At 39.0% G+C, this 22,284-nt stretch overlaps 1 protein-coding gene across 7 annotated transcripts in view; it reads left to right on the top strand.

Annotated features, from left to right (window-relative positions):
- Positions 1–22,284, top strand: part of sik3 (SIK family kinase 3) — a 305,700-nt gene that overhangs the window by 206,999 nt on the left and 76,417 nt on the right. For all 7 annotated transcript variants that reach the window (XM_043676612.2, XM_043676614.2, XM_043676611.2 and 4 more), the window contains one exon: positions 20,979–21,103. In XM_043676612.2, the coding sequence (XP_043532547.1) occupies positions 20,979–21,103 (125 nt within the window). The remainder of the gene's footprint in view (positions 1–20,978; positions 21,104–22,284) is intronic.

Raw genomic sequence — 22,284 nt, 5'->3', positions numbered from 1 at the left:
GCAGTACAAATTTGTCAAAAATTCCTTTACATGGTAGATAGACACAGTATACCAAATACTTCTACATATGGTTATATTTAGTGTCTGGATGTTGGAGCTGCAATAGAACCTTCATTATCAATGCCACTGTTATCTTTCTTTCTGATTATGTGCCAGAATCTAATGCAATAAAGACTTAAAACATAGAACAGTACAGCACAAGAACAGGCCATTTGGCCCATGATGTGCCAAACATGATGCAAAATTAAACTAATCCCTTTTGCCTGCCCTCGGTCCGTATTCCTCCATTCCGTTTGTGCACTTATCTAAAAGTTCCTTCAATGTCCCTATTGTATCTGCCACCACCAGTACCCCTGCCGGACTCCACCCACTCTTTATGGAAAAACGCTTGCTCCTCACATCTCCTTTAAATGTATGCTCTTGGTATTAGGAATTTCAACTCTGGGAGAAAGATTCTGACCGTCAACCCTATCTATGAATCTCATAATTTTATAGACTTCTATCAAGACTCCCCTCAGCCACTGCCGCTCCAGAAAACTGTTGGCAAGACATGACCTGCCCTGCACAAAGTTGTGCTGACTGTCCCTAATCAGGCCATGCTTTTCCAAATGCATCTAAACCCTTTCCCTCAGAATTCTCTCCAATAATTGCCCAACCACCAGTGTGAGACTCACCAGTATATAGTTATGGGGAGAAAGTGAGGTCTGCAGATGCTGGAGATCAGAGCTGAAAATGTGTTGCTGGAAAAGCGCAGCAGGTCAGGCAGCATCCAGGGAACAGGAGAATCGACGTTTCGGGCATAAGTCCTTCTTCAGGGGCTTCCTGAAGAAGGGCTTATGCCCGAAACGTCGATTCTCCTGTTCCCTGGATGCTGCCTGACCTGCTGCGCTTTTCCAGCAACACATTTTCAGTATATAGTTATCCCTATTTTCCTTCTTGAACAAATGAATAACATGAGCTACAAGCCAGTCCTTCAGGACCTCTCCTGAGGCTAGCGAAGATGCAAAGGTCTTGGTCAAGGCCCCAACAATTTCCTCTTATGCCTCTCTCAATAACCTGGAGTAGATACCATTGGGCCCTGGGGACTTATCCGCCTTAAATGCTCTTCAAGAGACCCAACATCACTTCTTTCTTGATCTCAAAATGCCCTCAGATATTAGCATGCTCCACACAAATCTCACTGTCCTCCATATCCTTCTCCTGGGTGAATACTGATGCAAAGTACTCACTTAGGATCTCACCCACACCCTCTTCCTCCAAGCACAAGTTCCCTACTTTATCCTTGACCTGTCCTACCTTCTCCCTAGTCATCCTCTTGTTTTTAATGTATGTACGTATGGAATGCCTTGGGATTCTCTTTATCTTTACTTGCCAAGGTCATTTCATGGCCCCTTCTTGCTCTCCAAATTCCCTGCTTCAGTTCTTTCCTTATTTCTTTGTTGTTCTCACAGTCCCTGTCCAATTTTAGCTTCCTAAACCTTATATATGTATCTTTTTATCATTTTGTCTAAATTCACAACCTCCCTCGTTATCCAAGGGTCCTTTACCTTGCCATCCTTGTCCTTCCTCCTTACTGGAACATGCCAGTCCTGAGTTCTTATCAACAGGTCTTTAAACAACTCCCACATGTGAAATGTGGACTTGTTCGATAACAACTCCTGCCAATTAACTTGTTCAGGATGTTGCTTCACTTTAATAACTAGTAATGCGTTGTTTGATTTAAATCAAACTTACAGCATTACTGCATTGCTAGGATTATTAAATACAAAGTAAGAAACATTGTTCTGTCTTTGTGGAATGCATTGGTCATGTGTTATCAAGTATATTACATTCCTTCATATGCTGAGTGATGTAGGGCACCTGGAAAGATTCATTTGAAAGCAGTGAAATTGAAATCTGCTTTAAAAACCTAACAATTATCATGATCTGGTTAGACAGCAGGGTTTTTTAAAATCAAGAAAATTGATTGAGATTTGATCCAAGTCTTCAAAACCAATGATTGGTCCCTGTGATTCTGTTTCTTGGACTGGACTGCTTAGGGAAGAAGAGGACACGAGTATACGTTACATTTTTAATCTGTAAGGGAATTGAAGATTATAGAGATAATGCAGGAAAGTGGAATTGAGGATTATTAGATCAACTATGATCTCATTGATTGGCACAGCAAACTCAATGGGTTGAATGGCTTATTCTGTTCCTGTATGTTTTAGTCTTATCGTCATCATAAGCATAGCACTAGATTAGACATCAGTGGATACTTTGTTTCACTGAGGTTTGTTAACTTGTGGAATGCATTGCCAGCACATGTGAGTAATCAAAAGGAAGCCAGAAGAGTTCATTTGGTGACTGTTGGATATGTTTTTCCAAGAATATGTCTGATTGCCCTTTGGGCTGCCTGCACCAGAATTACACTGGAAGCTAATTTAAGATTTTTATTTGAGCTCACTGTGTGGTTCATTTGTGTGAGCTGAAGCAACATTGAAACACTATAAGACGTAGGAGCAGAAATTAGGCCAATTGGCCCGATGAGTCTGCTCCACCATTCATCATGGCTGATAGGTTTTCCAACCCCATTTCCCTGCTTTCTCCCCATGACCTTTGATCCCCTTGGCAATCAAGAACTAATCCATCACTGTTTTAGATATACTCAATGACCTGGCCTCCACAGCCTCTGTGGCAATGAATTCCACAGATTCATCACTCTATGGTTAAAGAAGTTTCTCCTTATCTCCTTTCTAAAGGGTCTTCCCTTGACTCTTAGGCTGTGCCCTCGGGTACTCATCTCCCCTGTCAATAGAAACCTCTTCACAACATCCATTCTGTCTAGGCCATTCAGTATTCTGTATGTTTCAATCAGATCCCCCTCAGCCTTCTAAACTCCATGGATTATAGTCCCACAAACCTCAAATGTTCCTCATATGTCAAACTTTTCATTCCTGAGATCATTCTTGTGAATGTCTTTTGGACATACTCCACAATACATCCTACGTGAGATGTGGGGCCCAAAATTACTCTCAATACTCTACTCTAAATGTGGTCTGACAAGTGCCTTAAAAAGCCCTGCTTTTGTATTCTACTCCTCTCGAGATAAATTACAACATTGTATTTGCCTTCCTAACTCAACCTGCAAGTTTACCTTAAGAGAAACTTGGACTAGGACTCCCAAGTCCCTTTGCACTTCAGATTTCTAAATTTTCTCCCCATTTAGAAAATAGTGCATGTCTCTACTCTTCCTATCAAAGTGCATGACCTCACACTTTACCACATTCTATCTCATCTGCCATTTCTTTGCCCACTTTCCTAACCTGTCTAAATCTTTCTGCAGCCTCCCTGCCTCCTCAATACTACGTTCCTCTTCAGCTATCTTTGTATCATCTGCAAATTTAGCCAGAATGCCCTCTGTTCCTTCATCCAGATCATTAGTATGTAAAATGAAAAGTTGTGGTCCCAACACTGACCCTTTTGGAACACCATTGGTCACTGACTTACATCCAGAGGAGGACCCTTTAATCCCCATTCTTTGCCTTCTGCCAGACACCAATGTTCTATCCATGCTATTATCTTGCCTCCAACACCATGGGCCCTTATCTTACTTAGCAGTCTCCAGTGCGACACTTTATCAAAGGCCTTCTGGGAGTCCAGATAGATCACATACAAGGCCCTGCTCTTTGTAGGCAAAGGGAATATGACAACTCATTGCATCTTTTTCCAATGAGTAAAGGTCTATGGAACTGCCAATCTCTGCTGCATGCCCATGGAAACGCCCTGACCAATCAGAGTCAAATGCCTGTTTGGATTTAATCAGTTGACTAAAATTAATATTCCTGCTGCATCTCCATGTCAGCCATGTTCCAAACAATCAACTCTCTCTTCTCAAGTAGTATAAATTGTGTTTCCTGTCTAAAATTAGTTTTGTTAATGTTTAAGTCCTGATGAATGCCAGGCAAAAAAAAACATGTCTTTTTTTAAGTGTTTAAGTTCAGCTTTACATACTTTCATTTCACATTGTGAAAGAAGCAGAGAATGCATTCCCATCGATAGTAAATTAAATCTCATCCCTTTTAAGCAATATCTTTCAAAATACTGTAAAAATACTAACCTAATAATCTACAAAATAATCAGTTTCTTTTAGATTTTGTGTCTTAATGTTTATTGTAGCAGAAAATTTGGATTTGAATTGAATTTATTGAGGCACAGTGATAAACTTTGTCTTGTGAGCAACACAGGCAGGTCACATAGTTATATAGATAGATAAGTAAATAATAGGTAAACAGTGGCAAAAGCAAAAACACAGGTACAGGTGAATGCTAAGAGTTTGTGAGTCTATTCAGTATTCTAATAACAGTAGGGTAGACATTCTCCTAAACTGTCTAAATGTTTCTGTAGCCTCCCCACCTCCTCAGAACTACCTGCATGACCACCTAGCTTCGTATCATCGGTGAACTTTGCCAGAATGCCCCCAGTCTCTTTATCCAGATCATTTATATATTAAGTGAACAGCTGGGGCCCCAGCACTGGACCCTGCGGGACACCACTTGTCACCAGCTGCCATTCTGAAAAAGAACCTTTTATCCCAACTTTCTGCCTTCTGTCAGACAGCCAATCCTCAATTCAGTAGCTCACCTCGAACACCATGGCCCTCAATGTTTTTGGGCCTTTGTAACCAGAGCGCCCACATGAAGAGTCCAAGAAAGCTTGTAGTGGATGACCACTCCCAGGAGCTTGCCACTCTCCACTCATTCCACCGCTGTGCTGTTAATGTGTAGGGGGGCATGAGTAACATCCTGCCGAAAGTCAATAATGAGTTCCTTAGTTTTGCCAGCATTGAGAGCTCGGTTGTTCTCAGTGTACCATTTTCCAGGTCTTCCACCTCCCATCTGTAGTCTATTTCATTGCCATCTGAGATTTCACTGACTATGGTGGTGTCTCAGCGAACTTGTAAATGGCATTTGTCTGGTATTTGGCGACGATGCAGTCATGAGTACACAGTGAATACAGTAGGGGGCTGAGTACGCACCCCTGGGGGGGCTCCAGTTTTGAGTGTTAATGACAATGAAATATTGTCCCCAATCTTCACTGATTGTGGCCTATGGGTTTGGAAATTGAGGATCCAGTTGCAGAGAGTGGGGTTTAGCCCAAGCTCACTAAGTTTAATAATCAGGCTCACGGGGATAATAGTGTTGAAGGCTGAACTGTAGTCAATGAGTAGGTTTTTTACGTAGCTGTTCTTGGTGTCAAAATGATCCAGGGAGGAGTGAAGGCCAAGTGATATGGCATCTGATGTGGATTTGTTGGTCCGATAGACAAATTGGAGTGGGTTAAGAGTGGTAGGGAAACTGGAGTTGACTAATGCCATGACCAGCCTTTCAAAGCACTCCATGACCACCATGGTTAGGTCACTGAGTGGTAGTCATTGAGACATGCTGCATGAGCCGCCTTAGCATATTTAGGTATATTGGACTGCCAGTTTAAGTGTCTGATCATCAGTCATTTTGGAAAGAATCAGTTTGACTTGCTGCCCTATAAAGTAAATACTTATCTAATAAAAACTTTTTTTTTAATCCTGCGGCCCCCTGAGTCTTCAAATGGATCAGTTAAGATCACAGCTGATGGTATTACTGAACGAGGTAGATCCCAGAGTGAAACCTGACTTAATAGATGATATGTTTAATTTTTGAAGTGGATGGTAACTAAACATATTCACACAGGGCTTACCAATGTTCTTTAACAAAAGAACAAAGGTTCATTATTCAAACAGAAAGTATCAAAAAACAATGCTGTCACCAAATGGAAAATGAATAGTTTAGATTTTTTTTTCATTATCCTTTCCAGGTACTCAATCCCAGTGAATCACTCCTATTTTAGCTCTGTAATTTCATATTTAACTAACTTTTTCCAGATTCAAATAGTCTAACAGCCCGTGTCAAACTTGAGCTAACTAGCAATAGATAACATTAGTGCCAAACAATAATCATTTCTAACAAGAAAATATTCAAATGCCACAGCCCTCACTCCTATTGTCAAACATATCAGAATCTCACCAACCATCACTGTCTTGAGGATGCATTATCATTGACCATAAGCTAAACGGGACTCAGGACTGTCTATATCAAATCTGCTTACAACAGGAAAGAAGTTGGATCTGTTGATAAGGTGAGATGAGGAAGGAAGCATATTTGGTGTACAAGCACTTACATTGATCTGTTGGGTCGAATGGCCTGTTTCTGTCATGCAGATTCTATGCAGTCCGAAAACCATTGGGTTTTGATCCCTGTCCAAACTCTGTTCACTAGCCATCAACTGAATTTCCCTGACAGTTGTCTAAAACTGTATTAAAATTTGGGCTGAAAAATGTGTTCCTGAAAAAGCACAGCAGGTCAGGCAGCATCCAAGGAGCAGGAGAATCGACGTTTCGGGCATAAGCTCTTCTTCAGGATTCCAGCAACACATTTTTCAGCTCTGATCTCCAGCATCTGCAGTCCTCACTTTCTCCTAGTTGATTAAAATTTTGGTGTGACTTTTGACCCCAAATCTGCTGCTGAAATCTCATCTGTCCTTTTGCAACCTCTGGACTTGACTATTTCAATATGTTCCTCTGCAAATTTTGAAGTTATCTGAAATGCTATTACTCTCTACTGTTCAAACTCACACCAAGTCTCATTCATCTATCAATCCTATGTTTGCTGTACTTTGACTCCTGGTTAAGAAACACCTCGATTTGAAATTCTCACTGCGGCTTTCAAATCCGTCAATATCTCTGAAATCTCTTCTAGCCTCTGAGATATATGCATTCCTCCAAGACTGTCCCTTTGTCCCATCTTTTAATTGCTACACCATTAACCACAATACTTTCAATTACCAAGGTTCTATATTCTCAAATTCCCTTACTAAACTTTCAGTCTTCTTTAAACCCCTCTTCTTATATGACACTTCTTAAATGTACCTCTCTGGTTAAGCCTTGATTCATTTACCCTATTCCCTTTTCATGTGGCTCAGTGACAAATTTCGCTTAAGCAATTGTGAAGTGTCTTGTTTTGTTTCACCTTATTAGAGAAGTTATTTAAGTGCAAGTTTTGTTAAATGTGTATTGACTTTTTAATTATAAAAGCTATTATAGGAAAATAATTGTCATTTACAAAATACTTCTACTTGAATTTCTGTTTTATACATAGATAGCGTTGGGGTGTATGTATAATGTTTAATTTTGTGGTGCTGTTAATTCCTAATCTTGCCCTACAGAGCTATTGTGTAGGTTCACCAGTTCCCTTCAAGCCATCATTGAGCTGATCGCTGGGATTGGGAAGCCAAAAATCTAATATCTTGAGAAGTTTTTCCTTCTTTTCAGTATTTTCTACCCTGATTTTATTCACTCCAATGAAGTGTCAAACTAGAGTTTAACTTTACTAAGGATCCATTAGCAAGTTTGTCAGCTGAATAAGAGTATTTTTTTAAACCTTAACCTTAAGAAAACAAATACTAATATCCAGTTTGTGAAAAAGTTACAGACTGTGGAGTGGTGACTTATGAAAACGTGCAGAATTTCAGGAGAAAAGAAATCTCCTGGCTGCTAAATTCCAGTTTGCAGCCAAGAGGAAACTTAGTTGCTGCTTGAGCTTGGCATCTTGTGGCCTTATACTGGTAGTTGGCTGTGTTTGTAGTCTTCACTGAGTTTAATTATATTATTTCAGTTGAAGCTGTAGAAGTGACTTGAGCTGTCTAAATTATCAAGGTAAAGTTAATGGTCGTTGTGATATTAATTTCATCAGTACTGTAGACACCGGCACATTAATGCTCTTACATATTTAGAAACCATATTGGAGATAATGAGGTCCGAATGGTGACTTCTTCAGCTTTGATAAATTATGCTGGGTATTTAGTTTGTTTTGGATGAAAAACAGATGTTCTTCTTCCATAACAAAGCTGAGATTCAATCATATTTTCATATTAGTGGCAACATATGAAAGCCCTAATATTATCAGTCATTTTGGTGTCACATGACATTCTCTCTTAAAGATGACAGTCCACAAATTATTATAAAAATTAGGAGTAGAACTAGAGTTCAGAATAAGGTGTCAGCCATTTACGACTAGAATATGCAGAAATTTCTTCAATTGAACCTTTGGCATTTTCTGCATGAACATGCTGTGAATGTTCAGTTGTTGATTATATTTGAGGGACAGATCATCAGGTTTTAGGACAAAAGGGAAGTAAAGGAATATAAGGAGTTATGCAGTAATGTTTATTTAATGGGGAAAATTGACCTTAGTGGAAGGTGGACAGGTCAGAGGTTTACTCTGGCTCAATTTCTTGTCTTCTTATTTAGGAGTAGATCAGTAAAGTTAAAGCATTCCAAAAGACCTCCGCAGCAACAATTTCCAAACTTTAAGTTTTGTGATTCTTGTGTGTAGTAGCTGACAGATCTTGGAGTTGGAAATTTAATTTAAACTAAGCTATAAAAATTTTATGCTTGGATATTACCAGTGATTAACAGGGGTATTTGGATAAAAATTACCTTCATATACTTCCTATCCATTTTGTTATCAAGGATAATTACTGAATCAAATGTCATCATTCTTCCACACTACCTTATTTCCATGATACATGAATTATTATTTGCAGATAACTTTAATGATGGTATAAATTAAGTTTGCTGGGTGGACTTGTACTCAAATAGTACAGGTCCACTGAAATAGTATATGCAGATCTTGCAAGCCACAGAATCTGGATTAGTTTAAGAGGGCTTGGTTTGCTGGACGATTGGCTGAACGGATGCTAGGCGATGCAGTGTGGGTTCAGTACCCTCACTGGTTGAGGTTTCCAAGATTCTCCTTCTATAAAAACACTAAATAGTGCTCCAAAATAAAAGTTTCATTTTAATTTTTCTCCTCCTCCCTGTTTGGAACAGATTGTATTGGGAATAATGAGCACAGATTGGTTTTGTGCTTCCCACTATGCTTTCTTTCTATGTAGCTGAACACTGTAGTCCTCGGTGGATTTGAGTGGGGTGTTCAGTTAATTAGCTTGAAACATTAATGCTGTTAGCAGTAAAAGAGCTCACATGTCACAGTTCTATTTGTTGCACAGTGGAAAATTCTGCTAAATGATCACAGATGAGACAGATTTTTCAGCTTGTTTAAATGCAAGTGGAACAGCCTGTGTCAGTTTAATTATTAGTCAGGTGTGAAAATATGACTTTGAGGGCAGACCAGCTACTAACAGCAGAGATCACCAGTATGATAACATTTATTGAACTGAAATCTTAAAAATGAGTGTTTCATTTATATAAATGTGAGTTGTGAGCCTGAATCTCGATATATCAACTTAATAACGTACATTTTCAATGTTATATCAAGAGAACAATATGTTAACAGAGAGTAACACTGATAAATGACTTTGGACACTTAAAATCATATTTATTGGAAAGGATAAGGAGGTTTGGAGGATAAGACTATGGAGGGCTTGATATAATTATATATGGTTTTGAGTATTGTGTATGGCTTTGACCTCCTTAGCTAAGGAAGGAAGGAACTCTTGGAGGGGTGGAACAAAGAAACATTAGTTACTGTCCAATAAAGAGAAATTGAAAAAGAATTGAGTTTAGAAGATTGAGAAGTGATCTCTTTGATATTTATGAAATTTAGAAGCCTTGGCTGGATAAATGCTGACTGTTGCTTTCCCTGGCTGAGAATCCCATAATTGGGTAAAAATGTCCAGATATATGGTTGGCCATTTTGGACAGGCGAAGAGAGATTTCTTCAATCGGGGTTGAAGTTTGTTAGAATCCTCTATCCCAGAGGACTGAATGCTCCATTGAGAAATACATTCAAAACTGATATCAACAGACTTTTTCTCTCCTGAGTTAAGAAAGAAGGCCTGAGGTAAGGATCAGGCAGCAAAAGTGAGTTGGTGTAGAAGTTCAGCCATGATCTTATTGAATGATCGGGGTCTACTTCTATTCCTATTTCTTATGTTCTTGTGTTTTTGAATGTAGATGCAGTGGAAGATTACAATTATTTTTAATTATCAATGAATGACAATGTACTATTCTGTTAAAGTAAATTGATAACAAAGCTTCTTTTCATGTTTTCAGATCTCTATTCATCTGCTTTTGCTGCCCTGTTCCATACCTCAGACCTTTTCTTTACTGGAGGGAGAAAAAGTCTGTTGATTGCAGTTTTGAATGTATTTCTCAATTGAACATCCAGTCCTCTATGATAGAGAATTCTAACGAACCTCAACCCTGATATAAGAAATCTCTCTTCATCTGGCCAAAATGGCTGACCTCCTATCAGGACATTTTCACCCATTTGTGGGAATCTCAGCCAGTGAAAGCAACAGTCAGCATTTATCCAGTCAAAATGTCTAAATTTCATATATTTCAATAGGGCAGCATGGTGGCTCATTGGTTCGCACTGCTGCCTCACAGCACCAGGGACCCCTGTTCGATTCCGGCCTCGGGCAACTCTCTGTGTGGAGCTTGCACGCATGAATTCCCCGCATGTCTGCATGGGTTTCCTCTGGGTGCTCCAGTTTCCTTCCACAGTCCAAAGATGTGCAGGTTAGGTAAATTGCCCAAATTGTTCAAGGATGTGTAGGTTGGGTGCATTAGTCAGGGGAAATGTAGAGTAGTAGGGTAGTGGGTCTGGGTGGGTTACTCTTCGGAGGATCAGTGTGGACTTGTTGAGCCAAATGGCCTGTTTCCACACTGTAGGGATTCTGTGAATCTTACCTCTGGTTATTGATATAGGTTTTCTCTTGTAATTGTTCTTATGCTTAGCATATTGAAAAGTATTTAGTACAAGTTTGCACTGTATCCAAATCTATTATATACAGAATAGGTAATGCCCTGTCATTGGGATTTAACAAATCATGAGCATTTTTTCTTCATTTTGAGTATTATACAGTACAGAACAGATCCTTTGACCCATTGAGTCTGCATCGACTGAACTACTCTAAATTTACACTAGTCCAACTTTTGTGACATTTCAAATACTCATCTACTTATAGCTTGTGAGGTTTCCTGCTCAGCTATTCTCCCACCAGTGCGTTCTAGATTCCCATGAACCTCTGGGTGAAAATATTTTTCCTAAAAAAGCATCTAAACCTCCAGTATTTCAACTGCCCCTTGTTATTATCTCTTCAACTGAGGGAGCAGCTGCTTTCTATTTATTCTGCCCATGCCCCTCAGAATCTAATATACCTCAATCAGGTGGCCCCACAGCCTCTATGCTCTAAAGAGTCCAAGTTTATCCAGCTTCTGTTCATTGCCTGGGATAGAGATTGTAGCTATGTCCTGGTGAATCTCCTCTGCAATTCTGCAAGTGTAATCACATCCTTCCTACAGTGCAGTGACCAGAACTACACACAGTACTCCAGCTGTGACCTAACTGAAGTTTTGGTACAGCTCCAACTTAGCTTCCCTACCCTTATAATCTCTGCCATTGATTGATAAAGGCAGGTGTCCTGTATATCTTCTTAACTGCTCTATTAACCTGCCTTTAGGGATTTCTGGACAAGGAATCCAATATCCCTCTGAACTGTCTAGTGTCCTGCCATTAAGTGTACAATATCTCACCCATTCAAGGTTAAATTCCATCTGCCACTGATCTGCCCATTTGATCAATCCGTCTATATCCTATATCTAAGACATTCTTCCTCACTGTCAACCACCTAGCCAGTCTTTGTGTCATAGAGTCATACAACATGGAAATAGACCCTTTGGTCCAACTTATCCATGCTGACCAGGTTTCCCAAACTGAACTAGTCCCATTTGCCTGTGTTTGGTCCATATTTCTCTAAAGCTTTCCTATTGATGTACCTGTCTAAATGTCTTTTTAATGTTGTAATTGTATGGCCTCTACCACTTGCTCTTGCAGTTCATTTCATATATGCACAACCCTCTACATGAAAAAGTTGCTCCTCAGCTCCGTTCTAAGTCTTTCTCATCTTGCCTTAAACATATGCCCTTCAGTTTTGGACTCCCCTAACTTGGGAAAAAGGCCTTTGCTATTTACGTTATTTATACCTGTCAAGATTTTATAAACCTTTATAAGGTCCCTCCTCAGCCCCCTACACTCGAGAGAAAAAAGGTGCAGTCTATTCAGCCTCTCCCTATAGCTCAAACCTACTTATCATTCTCCCCACTGCATCTCAACTATATTGTTAATATATATCTTGAATGTTAAGGGACCCAGCACTGATTCCTATTGTATGCCACTGGATACCAGTCTCTAGTCACACAAAGAACTTTCAACCACCACAAATTTGGATCCAACTTGTCATGTTATCCTGGATCCCTTGTGCTTTTATCAGTTTCCTATGTGGAAACTTGTTAAAGGCTTTGCTGAAATATTTATAAACTATATCAATGCAGTACATCCTCACCTTCACAGCTGGTTACCTCTTAGAAAATTCTATCAAATTACCTTATTCTCATCAAGCCATGCTGACTATCTCTGATCAAACCTTCACTTTTCCCTAATAGTTTCCCTACCACTGATGTGAGATGCACTGGGCTGCAATTCACTAGTTTATCTTTACCACCCTTCTTGAAAAGTGGAACCACTTTAGCTGTGCTCCAGTCCTCGGCACTTCCCCAGTGGCCAGAGACAAATTAAAAATTTGAACCAGTGCCCTTGTATTTTCTTCTCTTGTCTCCTCTCAGCAGGCTAGGATACAACTTATCTGGATTTGGAGGGTTGTCCATCTTTCAGCTTGCTCAAGAGGCCACCAAGATGTTCTCGCTTGCTATGTCAATCCAGTCAAGAATATCTTGGTCCCTCTTCCCAAGTTCTGTACTCCATATGAATCGAGTCCTCCTTTAATGCAGGTAATATATTATCAATAGTACGCATTAGAGGACACCAGAGTACAAGGTAATCTTGGAATGCAGAGGTGGGTGGCAGCTAATGTCGTGTTTAAGTTTTTAAAAAGGTTGTCTACTAATCCACTGACAAAATATCAAGTGCTGTTGATATTTGTTTTGTGCTTTAAATGAATGCAGTGCTTATGTCCAGATAAATTTGTACAATGTTGTAATGGTCACAAATAATTAATATAAAATGTGTCCTTTATCACTGAGAAAAGATTCATTCATGTTACTTATCCCTGAGCTCGTTCATTTAACAGATTTTCAGAAACTTTTAGATCACAAAATCTAGTATTATAATAGCTGAAAATGAAACACTGAAGTGACTGCAGGTTAATTGATGTTGGAATACTATGCATCTGTAGTGCTTTGAGAGGATTACACTAAAGTATTTTCTTTGCTGATCTGCATAGTTTAATCCAAAGAAAATCATCTAGCTAATTTTAATGAATTGAAACAGAAGAATGCTGGTAGGGTGTTTTCTTTAAAGAATCTGGTTAATCCACAGGCATATTCAGGTTTTCTTTGATTTCCAATTTTACATTCTCAGTGTCTTAATTAATTGAATGCACACCATCTAGCATTATATTTTGTTAGCTTTTTAATAATTTCTGCTAAAATTTGGAACATCACAGTCTATCTGAAATTGCAAATAGAATTAAGATGAAAATGTAAATACTTTCAAAAGGGAGTCACAGTTAGTTTTGTTTGGTGATTAGCATATGGTTCAAATTAATGCTGACAGTGCACGTACAATTCTTTTTTCAATTAAGGTAGACTTGGGACCTAACTCTTTGCACCGTCCCTGCCCCTGAGAGTGGAACACAATCCAAACCACTACTGACAAAAATTGCCAAAAAAAATGACTAAGGATGAAATACCAGCAGACAATGAATGAAGGGACTGCTTTTGGGCAAGATGCAGAAGGAAAGAAGGAGGGACAGGACTTTTAACAAATTCTGGAACTAAATAGTGCATCAGTCCTGTACTGTAAATGTACAGGCAGGTTCACTGACAATTGTGGACATCAGGACTTATAAGAGAAGGGAAAGAAAAAGGGAGACAATTGAAAAAATGTGATGCTCTCTGTTAGAGCCTTTGTTAAAATTTTTTTTTATTTTTTTTCAATTGTGATTTGGAGCTGTGAACTGGGAACTGTAAGCTAAAAATTACTTTTGGACTGTGGGTAACAGCTTGTGTTAAAAGGAAAACAGAACCAAGCAAGCTTTTATTTATTCAAAAGTCAAGGCCTGGAAGTTAATTGCAGGTTGTTTTTGTTCAAAAGGTTTTGGACACCTTGTCACTGGGAAAAACATTATATTTAAACAGATAGCATAAGTTGGCTATTAATGAGGTCAGTACCTGGGAACTGATTTCAGCAAGTCTGGAAAAGATCTTAAATTCAAGCAGGTGGTGGATGTTGAATGGTAACTGATACCTTGGGGAGGAGATGGTTAGTGTGTCACTGAGTGGTCAGAGTTTGAACTGGGTTTTGACTTTGCTTTCTGGGAAAAAGGAATCTGGTTATTGGTGTTACAGTGTAAGAATTTAAAAGATCTTGCCTAACCTCCCACTAGCAGCTCTTGTGAGCTCAGAGACTAGAAAGCTAAGTTATATGTATTACTCCCTTTATCTGAGTGAACTGTAGAGGTGACCCTGATTGACATCTTCAGAAAATCAACAAAGAAACAGACATCTGTGGAACAACGCATCGTGAAAATCATTTAAGTAATCTGATATTTTCTTTCATTTATCCCTTAACTGTGTTTGTCTGTATTTTGTGTGAATGGAGCTAGAAACAAGGGGTTTTGGGTTTAACGCATAGAACAAAATAAAACTAAGATCTGCGGATGCTGGAAATCTGAAACAAAATAAGAAACTGCTTGAGAAGCTAAGCAGTTTGGTATCATCTGTGGACAGAAAGCAGAATTAATGTTTTGAGTCCATTGACCTTACTTTAGAACCAATATCATTTATTGTATCCGTTGCTTCCGATGCGGTCTCCTCTACATTGGGGAGACTGGACGCCTCCTAGCAGAGTGCTTTAGGGACACCTGCACCAATCAAAAACACCGCTCTGTGGCCCAACATTTCAACTCACCCTCCCACTCAGCCAAGGACATGGAGGTCCTGGGCCTCCTTCACCGCCGCTCCCTCACCACCCGACGCCTGGAGGAAGAACGCCTCATCTTCCACCTTGGAACACTTCAACCCCAGGGCATCAATGTGGACTTCACCAGTTTCCTCATTTCCCCTTCCCCCACCTCACCTCAGTTCCAAACTTCCAGCTCAGCACCGTCCCCATGACTTGTCCTACTGCCTAACTCCCTTTCCACCTATCCACTCCACTCTGCTCTCTGACCCATCACCTTCGTCCACACCCCCATTCACCCATTGTACGCTTTGCTACCCTCCCCCACCCTCCTCTCTGACCTATCACCTCCATCCCCACCCCCATTTACCTATTGTACTCTATGCTACTTTCTCCCTACCTCCACCCTCCTCTCATTTATCTCTCCACACTGCAGGCACCCTGCCTCTATTCCTGATGAAGGGCTTTTGCCCGAAACGTCGATTTTCCTGCTCCTCGGATGCTGCCTGAATTGCTGTGCTTTTCCAGCAACACTCTAATCCAGAATCTGGTTTCCAGCAAATGCAGTCATTATTTTTACCTACTTTAAAACCCCTAGTTCTGAAGAAAAGTCACTGGATTCAACCAAGTAGATTACTTTGTTTTTTAATTTTATTCTGCTGAAGTTGCTATATTGTTAATAAATTGCTAAGTCTTTTGTTTAAGAGACAAACTGGTTTCTGGAATTAATTGTTTGCAGGGTCTGGGATTGGTTATTCAGGAACCTGGTGTGGAACCATTGGGGACAAATTGAGTATCATGAAATTTTTAATTTTACTGTGTTGTGAATACAGAGTTGGAAAGGCTGATTTGGTTAACTACCTGTTTCCATGTCATAACATCTATAAAACAGTTTAATGAAGATAGGAAACAAAATTCTGCTTCAAAGGAGAAAGGTGGGGAAAATGAGAGCAAAGGATGACAAAGGTCTTGATGAGGTTTAATTTGATTGGTGGGGTTAGGAGGATCTTTTTATGCAAAAGAAGGGCTTAAGTGGGGAATCTGATTTGAAATTTACAGAGTACCGAGAGGCCTGGGTAGAGTGGATGTGGAGATAATGTTTCAACTAATAAGAGAGACTCAGACCCAAGGGCGCAGCCACAGGGTGAAGGGATAGCCCTTTGGAACTGAGATGAGGAGGATTTTCTTCAGCCAGAGGATGCTGAATCTATGGAAATCATTGCTGCAGAGGGCTGAGTAGGACAGGTCATTGAGTGCATTTACATAGATTATTGATTTGTAAGTAGATAAAGGATTGTGGGGTGAAGACAGAAGAATGGGATTGAGAAACATATCAGCCATGATCAAATGGCAGTGTAGACTCAATGGGCTAAATGGCCTAATTCTGCTCTTGTATCTATGGTGTCCTGATCAGGATGGTTCAATGGCATTTGCACCAACTCACATATTGACCCATCCATGTCCAAATGCAGAAAGTCTTGAACAAGATTCAGTCTTGGGCTGATAAGTGGCAAATGACATTTGCACTGTACAAACATTAGGCAATGACCATCTCCAACATGCGAATCAGGTTATCTTCCCTTGACATTCAAAGGCCTTTTCATTGCTGAATCCCCCACTACCACATACTGGGGTTAACAATGACTAGAAACTGAATTGGACTAGTCCTATAAATGCCATAGTTACAAGAGCAGGTCAGAGGCTGGGAAATCTTATTACGGCACTTCTCAACTTCTTAAATCTGTCTACCATCTACAGGCACAGTTCAGGAGTGCAGTGATATACTCTTCAATTGCCTGAACATGTGGAGCTCTAGCAATACTCAGGAAGCATGATACCATCTAGGACAAAGCAGCCTGTTTGATTGGCACCCCAAATAACACCACCAAAATTCATTCCCTCCACCACAATGCACAGTGTTAAAAATCACATAAAACCAGGTTATAGTCCAACAGGTTTATTTGGGAAGTATTAGCTTTCGGAGAACTGATCTTCGTCAGGTGGCTAGCTATTTGATGAAGAAGCAGTGCTTCTGAAAGCTAGTACTTCCAATAAACCTGTTGGGCTATAACCTGGTACTGTCTGATTTTTAACTTTGTCCACCCCAGTCCAACACTGAGAGACTATCTTTGAGATAGACAGCAACAAACTACCAAGGCTTCTTTGACAACACCTTAAAAACCCAGGATACTTACCAACTACAAGGATATGCACAGCAAATATGTCGGAACCCCACAAGCTACCCTCCAAGCCATGTACTATCTTGACTTGGAACAACATTGGTACTCATTCAGTATTCCTGGGTCAAAATCTTGGAACCCTCTTCCTAAATGCACTGTGGGTGTACTTACGCCTCACAGAGTCATAAAGTTATACAGCATGGAAACAAACCCTTTGAACTTGTCCTCGCTGATCAGACATCCCAATCTGATCTAATCCTATTTGCCAGCATTTGGCCCATATCCCTCTAAATCCTTCCTATACGTATACCCATCCAGATGTTGTAATTGTATTTGTATCCACCATTTCCTCTGGTAGCTCAATCCATATTTGCGCCACCTTCTGCATGAAAAAGTTACCCCTTAGGTCCTTTTTAAATCTTTTGCATCTCACCTTAAACCTATGCTCTCTAGCTTTGGACTACCCCACCATAAGAAAAAGGCCTTGGCTGTTCACTCTATCCATGTCCTTATGATTTTATAAACCTGTATAAACTTCAGCCTCTGACCCTCCATGTAAAATAGTCCCAGCCTATTCAGCTTCAGGACTGCAGTGATTCAAAAAGGCAGCTCACCACCCTTTCTCAGGGGAAATTAAGATAGTTGAGGTGAAAAACCACGCAATCTGTAAAAAGTACTTGGATGAGTTTTTTAAAATCGTCTTAATATTCAAGGCTATGGACTAATTTTGTCAGGGCAGACTTGAAGGGCCAAAGGGCCTGTATGATTCTGTGATGTATTGCATCAGGTTAAAATTAAATACAACATGTTGATATTCTTTAATCTCCCAAATCACAAGTTGTCATGCATGTGTTTAATTATAATCATGGTTCTAGTAGTTAACTTCACAGTAAATGTAATAGGACTGATTAGTACACTTTTTGCCCTCTAAAGTGAAAAAAGTGACTTAACAGGAATTGTGTGGCATTTTCCTAGCTTTGAAGTTTCTACTTAGAATTACTTTAAATGATAGAATCAAAAGCACTTGAGAAACCACTGTTCTTGTGTTGTAGTTACATGGCTATGTAATCTTTCTGTGTAACAGGATAACCTTGCATATTTTCACAGTTTCAAGGGTGTTATTGCCAGAAAATGCATTTCAGTATGACATAGAGTGTAACTCTTTAACTGTTTTGGTTACTTTGGATCTGTAGGTTAACATGCCAAAGCAAAGCTTTTCCAGTTGCCTTGTAAGCAAATTTCATCAGAAGAGAATTCAGATTAACTGAAGATTATTTGAACTGAGTTCAGTCTGTGAAGTAAAATAATATAGTAGATTGAATCTCAGGTTCTAGTCTAACACAATAATTCTTAAAAATGAATGCCTGCTTCAACTGTCCTTTAAATTTAGCTTAATTAGTGAATGGTGGATAATTACTTAATACTCATTTAGCTGACTTACTCTGTGAAGATTTTGCAAATTAAGTTATTTTCAAGTTACAGTGACTGTTAATGTCTCAATGAGTCTTCTGGGGTGAGGGAAAGGAATGGGTCCTTTGATATGATATTTGAGCATACTTTCTGGCAAGTTAATTAAGTGACATTAACAACATCCATGGATATTTTTATATGTCTGGGCAGTTTCCATAACCACCTTCCAAGATTGCTTTGAGTGAACTCATTTTTGAGAAGAAGTTTTTTGTAACAGAGAAGTGTTTTGAATTTGGTATTCTCATTAGATTGATGAGTATCATTTTAGATTATCTCCATGCAAAATTATCCTGCATTCCTTCTGAGATTATTATGCCTGCACTATGATGTTGCTTGGAAAATTTTTAAGTAATTGAGTAGTGAATCAGTTGCATCTAGAGCATTTTCTTTATAAGAATTTATTGGGGATTTATAAAAGCAAAAACAAATCAAAAAGTAATTTGCAACTGTGTAAATTTCTGATAAACCTTTCATTTAAAAACTTCCTTGTACTTTGATGCATCACAAAGTCTTAATTTTTTATTAACTGTTTTCCCTTGAAGTGAATTAAGGTTTTGTGCCTACAACACAATGAGCCTCTGTTGGTAACAGCAAAACACATGCAATTTACTGTTCTCAGAGAAAATCTTTTCTGATTAATGACCTTTGCTCAATTTAATAAGTTATTAGAGGCTATAAAGTATGCTTGAATTGATGGTAAAATTCCATAGTACCGTCAATAAAAGCAAATGGTAATAACAGAATACGATAGCTGGCTAAAATTCCTTTGTGCACCAGCATATCCACACAGTTATGGTGATTGAGGGATATATTGGGATACATTACTTGGGGAATGAAGTAGTTTTTCTTTTCTCAATGATTTTGGCATTTTACTTTTTTATGGTATACCAGCTTTATTAATCTAGTGTGTTCAATACTGAAATAAGAGATCGATGGGCAACTTATTATCTAAACGGGGAGAAAGTTCAGAGTGCTTCAGTGCAGAGGGATCTGGGTGTCTGCGTGTGTGAATCATATAAAACTAACACTGCAGGTAATAAGGAAGGCAATTGAATTTTGGCATTTATTGCTAAAGGAGTAGAATATAAACATAGGGAAGTGGTGCTGCAATTGTGCAAGGAATTAGTGAGACTGCAACTGAAGTTTTGTGTATAATTTTGCTTCCCTTTCTTGATGAGGAATATGGTCGTATTGGAGGCAGCTCAGAGGAGATTCACTAGATTGGTTCCAGAAATGAAGGTTTGTCATATGAAGAGAGAATGAACAATTTTGGACTATGCTCTTTAGAGTTTAGAAGAACGAGGTGAGATCTAATTGAGAAATGTAAGATGCCAAAGGGAATTGACAAAGTAAATGTAGAGAGTTTCCTCTTGTGAGGCAATCGAAAATGGAAAGTCAAAATTTTAATGGAAGGGGTGGCAGATATAAATTAGAGATGAGGAGAAATGATTTCTCTCAAAGGATCGTGAATCTGTGGAATTCACCTCCCAGAGTGCAGTGGGTGCTAGGACATTGAGTAAATTTAAGGAGGTGATAAATTTTTAATTAGTAACAGGTTGAAGGGTTATGGGGTGTGACAGGAAAGTTGATGTGAGACTGAGATGAAATAGGCCAATATCATATTGAATTGCACAGCAAGTTTGAGAAACTCAATTACCTACTCCTAGTTCTTATGTTTTTTTAAATTGCATTAATCTGCATTGGGTCTTCAGTTTCAATTTTCTTATGAATATGAGTAGGTCAAAGTAAGCCAAAATATAATTCTGTAGTCGTGAATTGAGCACAATCAAGGTATGTGAATTTTTGCCATTGATGTAATGCTTGTCCACCTGGTTAGCCTGATTACTTTTTAGGACTAATTTACCTACTGATGTCAGTTTGAGTGAGTTAAAAACCATGCACAGGTCTGTTAAATAGTTACCCATTCAGAGTTAAAGACGTGTTGGGTGGTGGGATGTTCAGCGCATTAATTAGAGTAGAACATCTTTCTCAAAGTAACATTCAGGTTTAGAAGCAACAACACAAGACTGAAGAGTTTACATGAAGTTAAATGTAAAAGTGTATAGCACTGATCGAAAGAATGACAGATTTTGTACAGAAATAAGGGAGTTCAAGTTTATTTTTCATCTGCTCTCTGTCTGTCACCGCTATGACTACTTTATATTTCATTGTCTATTTCATAATAACTAACCAATTATTACAACCTTAGTAAGGTTGTAATACCCCAAAACTATCACTGGCAAATGCTAGGTTTTAGTATGATAAGTGTGTGCTTTTTTATATTTAGTGTGAAATTGTTACCTCATCTGTTGAGTGTTTAAAATGTATGATATATGTTACTTAAATTAAGTTTATTGTTGTGTTTCAGACTTTGGATTCAGTAACATCTTTACTCCAGGACAATTACTTAAAACGTGGTGTGGAAGTCCACCATATGCAGCTCCTGAGTTGTTTGAAGGAAAAGAATATGATGGTCCCAAAGTAGATATTTGGGTGAGTTGTGAATGCTCTTTTTATTTCTATTACACAAGTGTCTCTGGCAACTTTTAGTTTACTGTTTCACAGAATTGCTTTACCCAGATCAGAGTTGTATCAGTATGGTTGAACTAGCATTTATTTTTTCCAAAGATCACTGAATTTTGACACCCATTTATCTAAATTATGTTAGCGAGTTTTGAGAAGATTTGTTGCTCAGGTTGAGGTTCTGGATGTAAGTTTGCTCGCTGAGCTGGAAGGTTCGTTTTCAGACATTTCGTCACCATAAGCTTCATTTGGAGGCTCACTGAAGACGTTACCTATTATGGTGACAAAACGTCTGAAAATGAACCTTACAGCTCAGCAAGCAAATCTACATCCAGATCTAAATAGTATATTATTATTGCTGGACAGCAAACAGATTTAGCGAATAAAAGAGCATTGACCACATCATCTTAAGTAGAAGCCACAAAGTGTTTGCTGACACCAATAACCGTGGGCGACTACATATGCGCACTCATTTGGGAACATATAGTTCCAAACACTGACATCATTGCGGAAACTTTACATGCGATGTCATCAACAAATTAGGTTGGGAGCAACAAGGAAAGCCCAAGAGCTGGAAGGCCCTCTCTCCCTTCCATGCCTGTCCCAGATCTCTCCCCTACTTCCCCAACAGTTCTCTCCCCTTTTCCACTTCCCAGGTCCACCCGATCTTTATCCTCCCATTCTATATCCTCTGGAATATGCACAAGTGGTACACAGCGTAAGTGTTGGTGTCAGCAAATGCAGTCAAATATAGAACTGCTACCATAAAATTATAAGTTCTCAGGAAATCTTTATAAATTCCACTCAGATCAATTAATCCAGGCTATGCCATAAGACTTGGAATTGTACTTGTATTCTCTTCAACATATCCATGGATCCTGTCAATGCCTTGTTGTTGAAGGATAATTGTGTCTTACAAAATAAACAAGGGATTGAATTGTTTTCCATTTGTATTGACAAGTAGAACTGATAATATAAATCTTGGAAAAAATGTATGCTCATTCTTATATGTTGAGTTCAGAAATCTTCTCCCCACCTTCTCTCCTGCTCTGTCCCAAAGCAATATATTTTTATAAATTTAGAATGCAGTAAATAAAATAATGCTCTTTATGTGAGGAAGTATAACTATCACAAATAGATAATACTATTTT

The sequence above is a fragment of the Chiloscyllium plagiosum genome, unplaced genomic scaffold, assembly GCF_037043375.1.
Source record: "Chiloscyllium plagiosum isolate Xiang-an unplaced genomic scaffold, Cpla_swu_hap1 HiC_scaffold_29, whole genome shotgun sequence".
Classification (NCBI taxonomy): Eukaryota; Metazoa; Chordata; class Chondrichthyes; order Orectolobiformes; family Hemiscylliidae; genus Chiloscyllium; species Chiloscyllium plagiosum.
The sequence above is the reverse complement of the archived record's forward strand: the minus strand, read 5'-3'. Positions and strand labels throughout refer to the sequence as shown.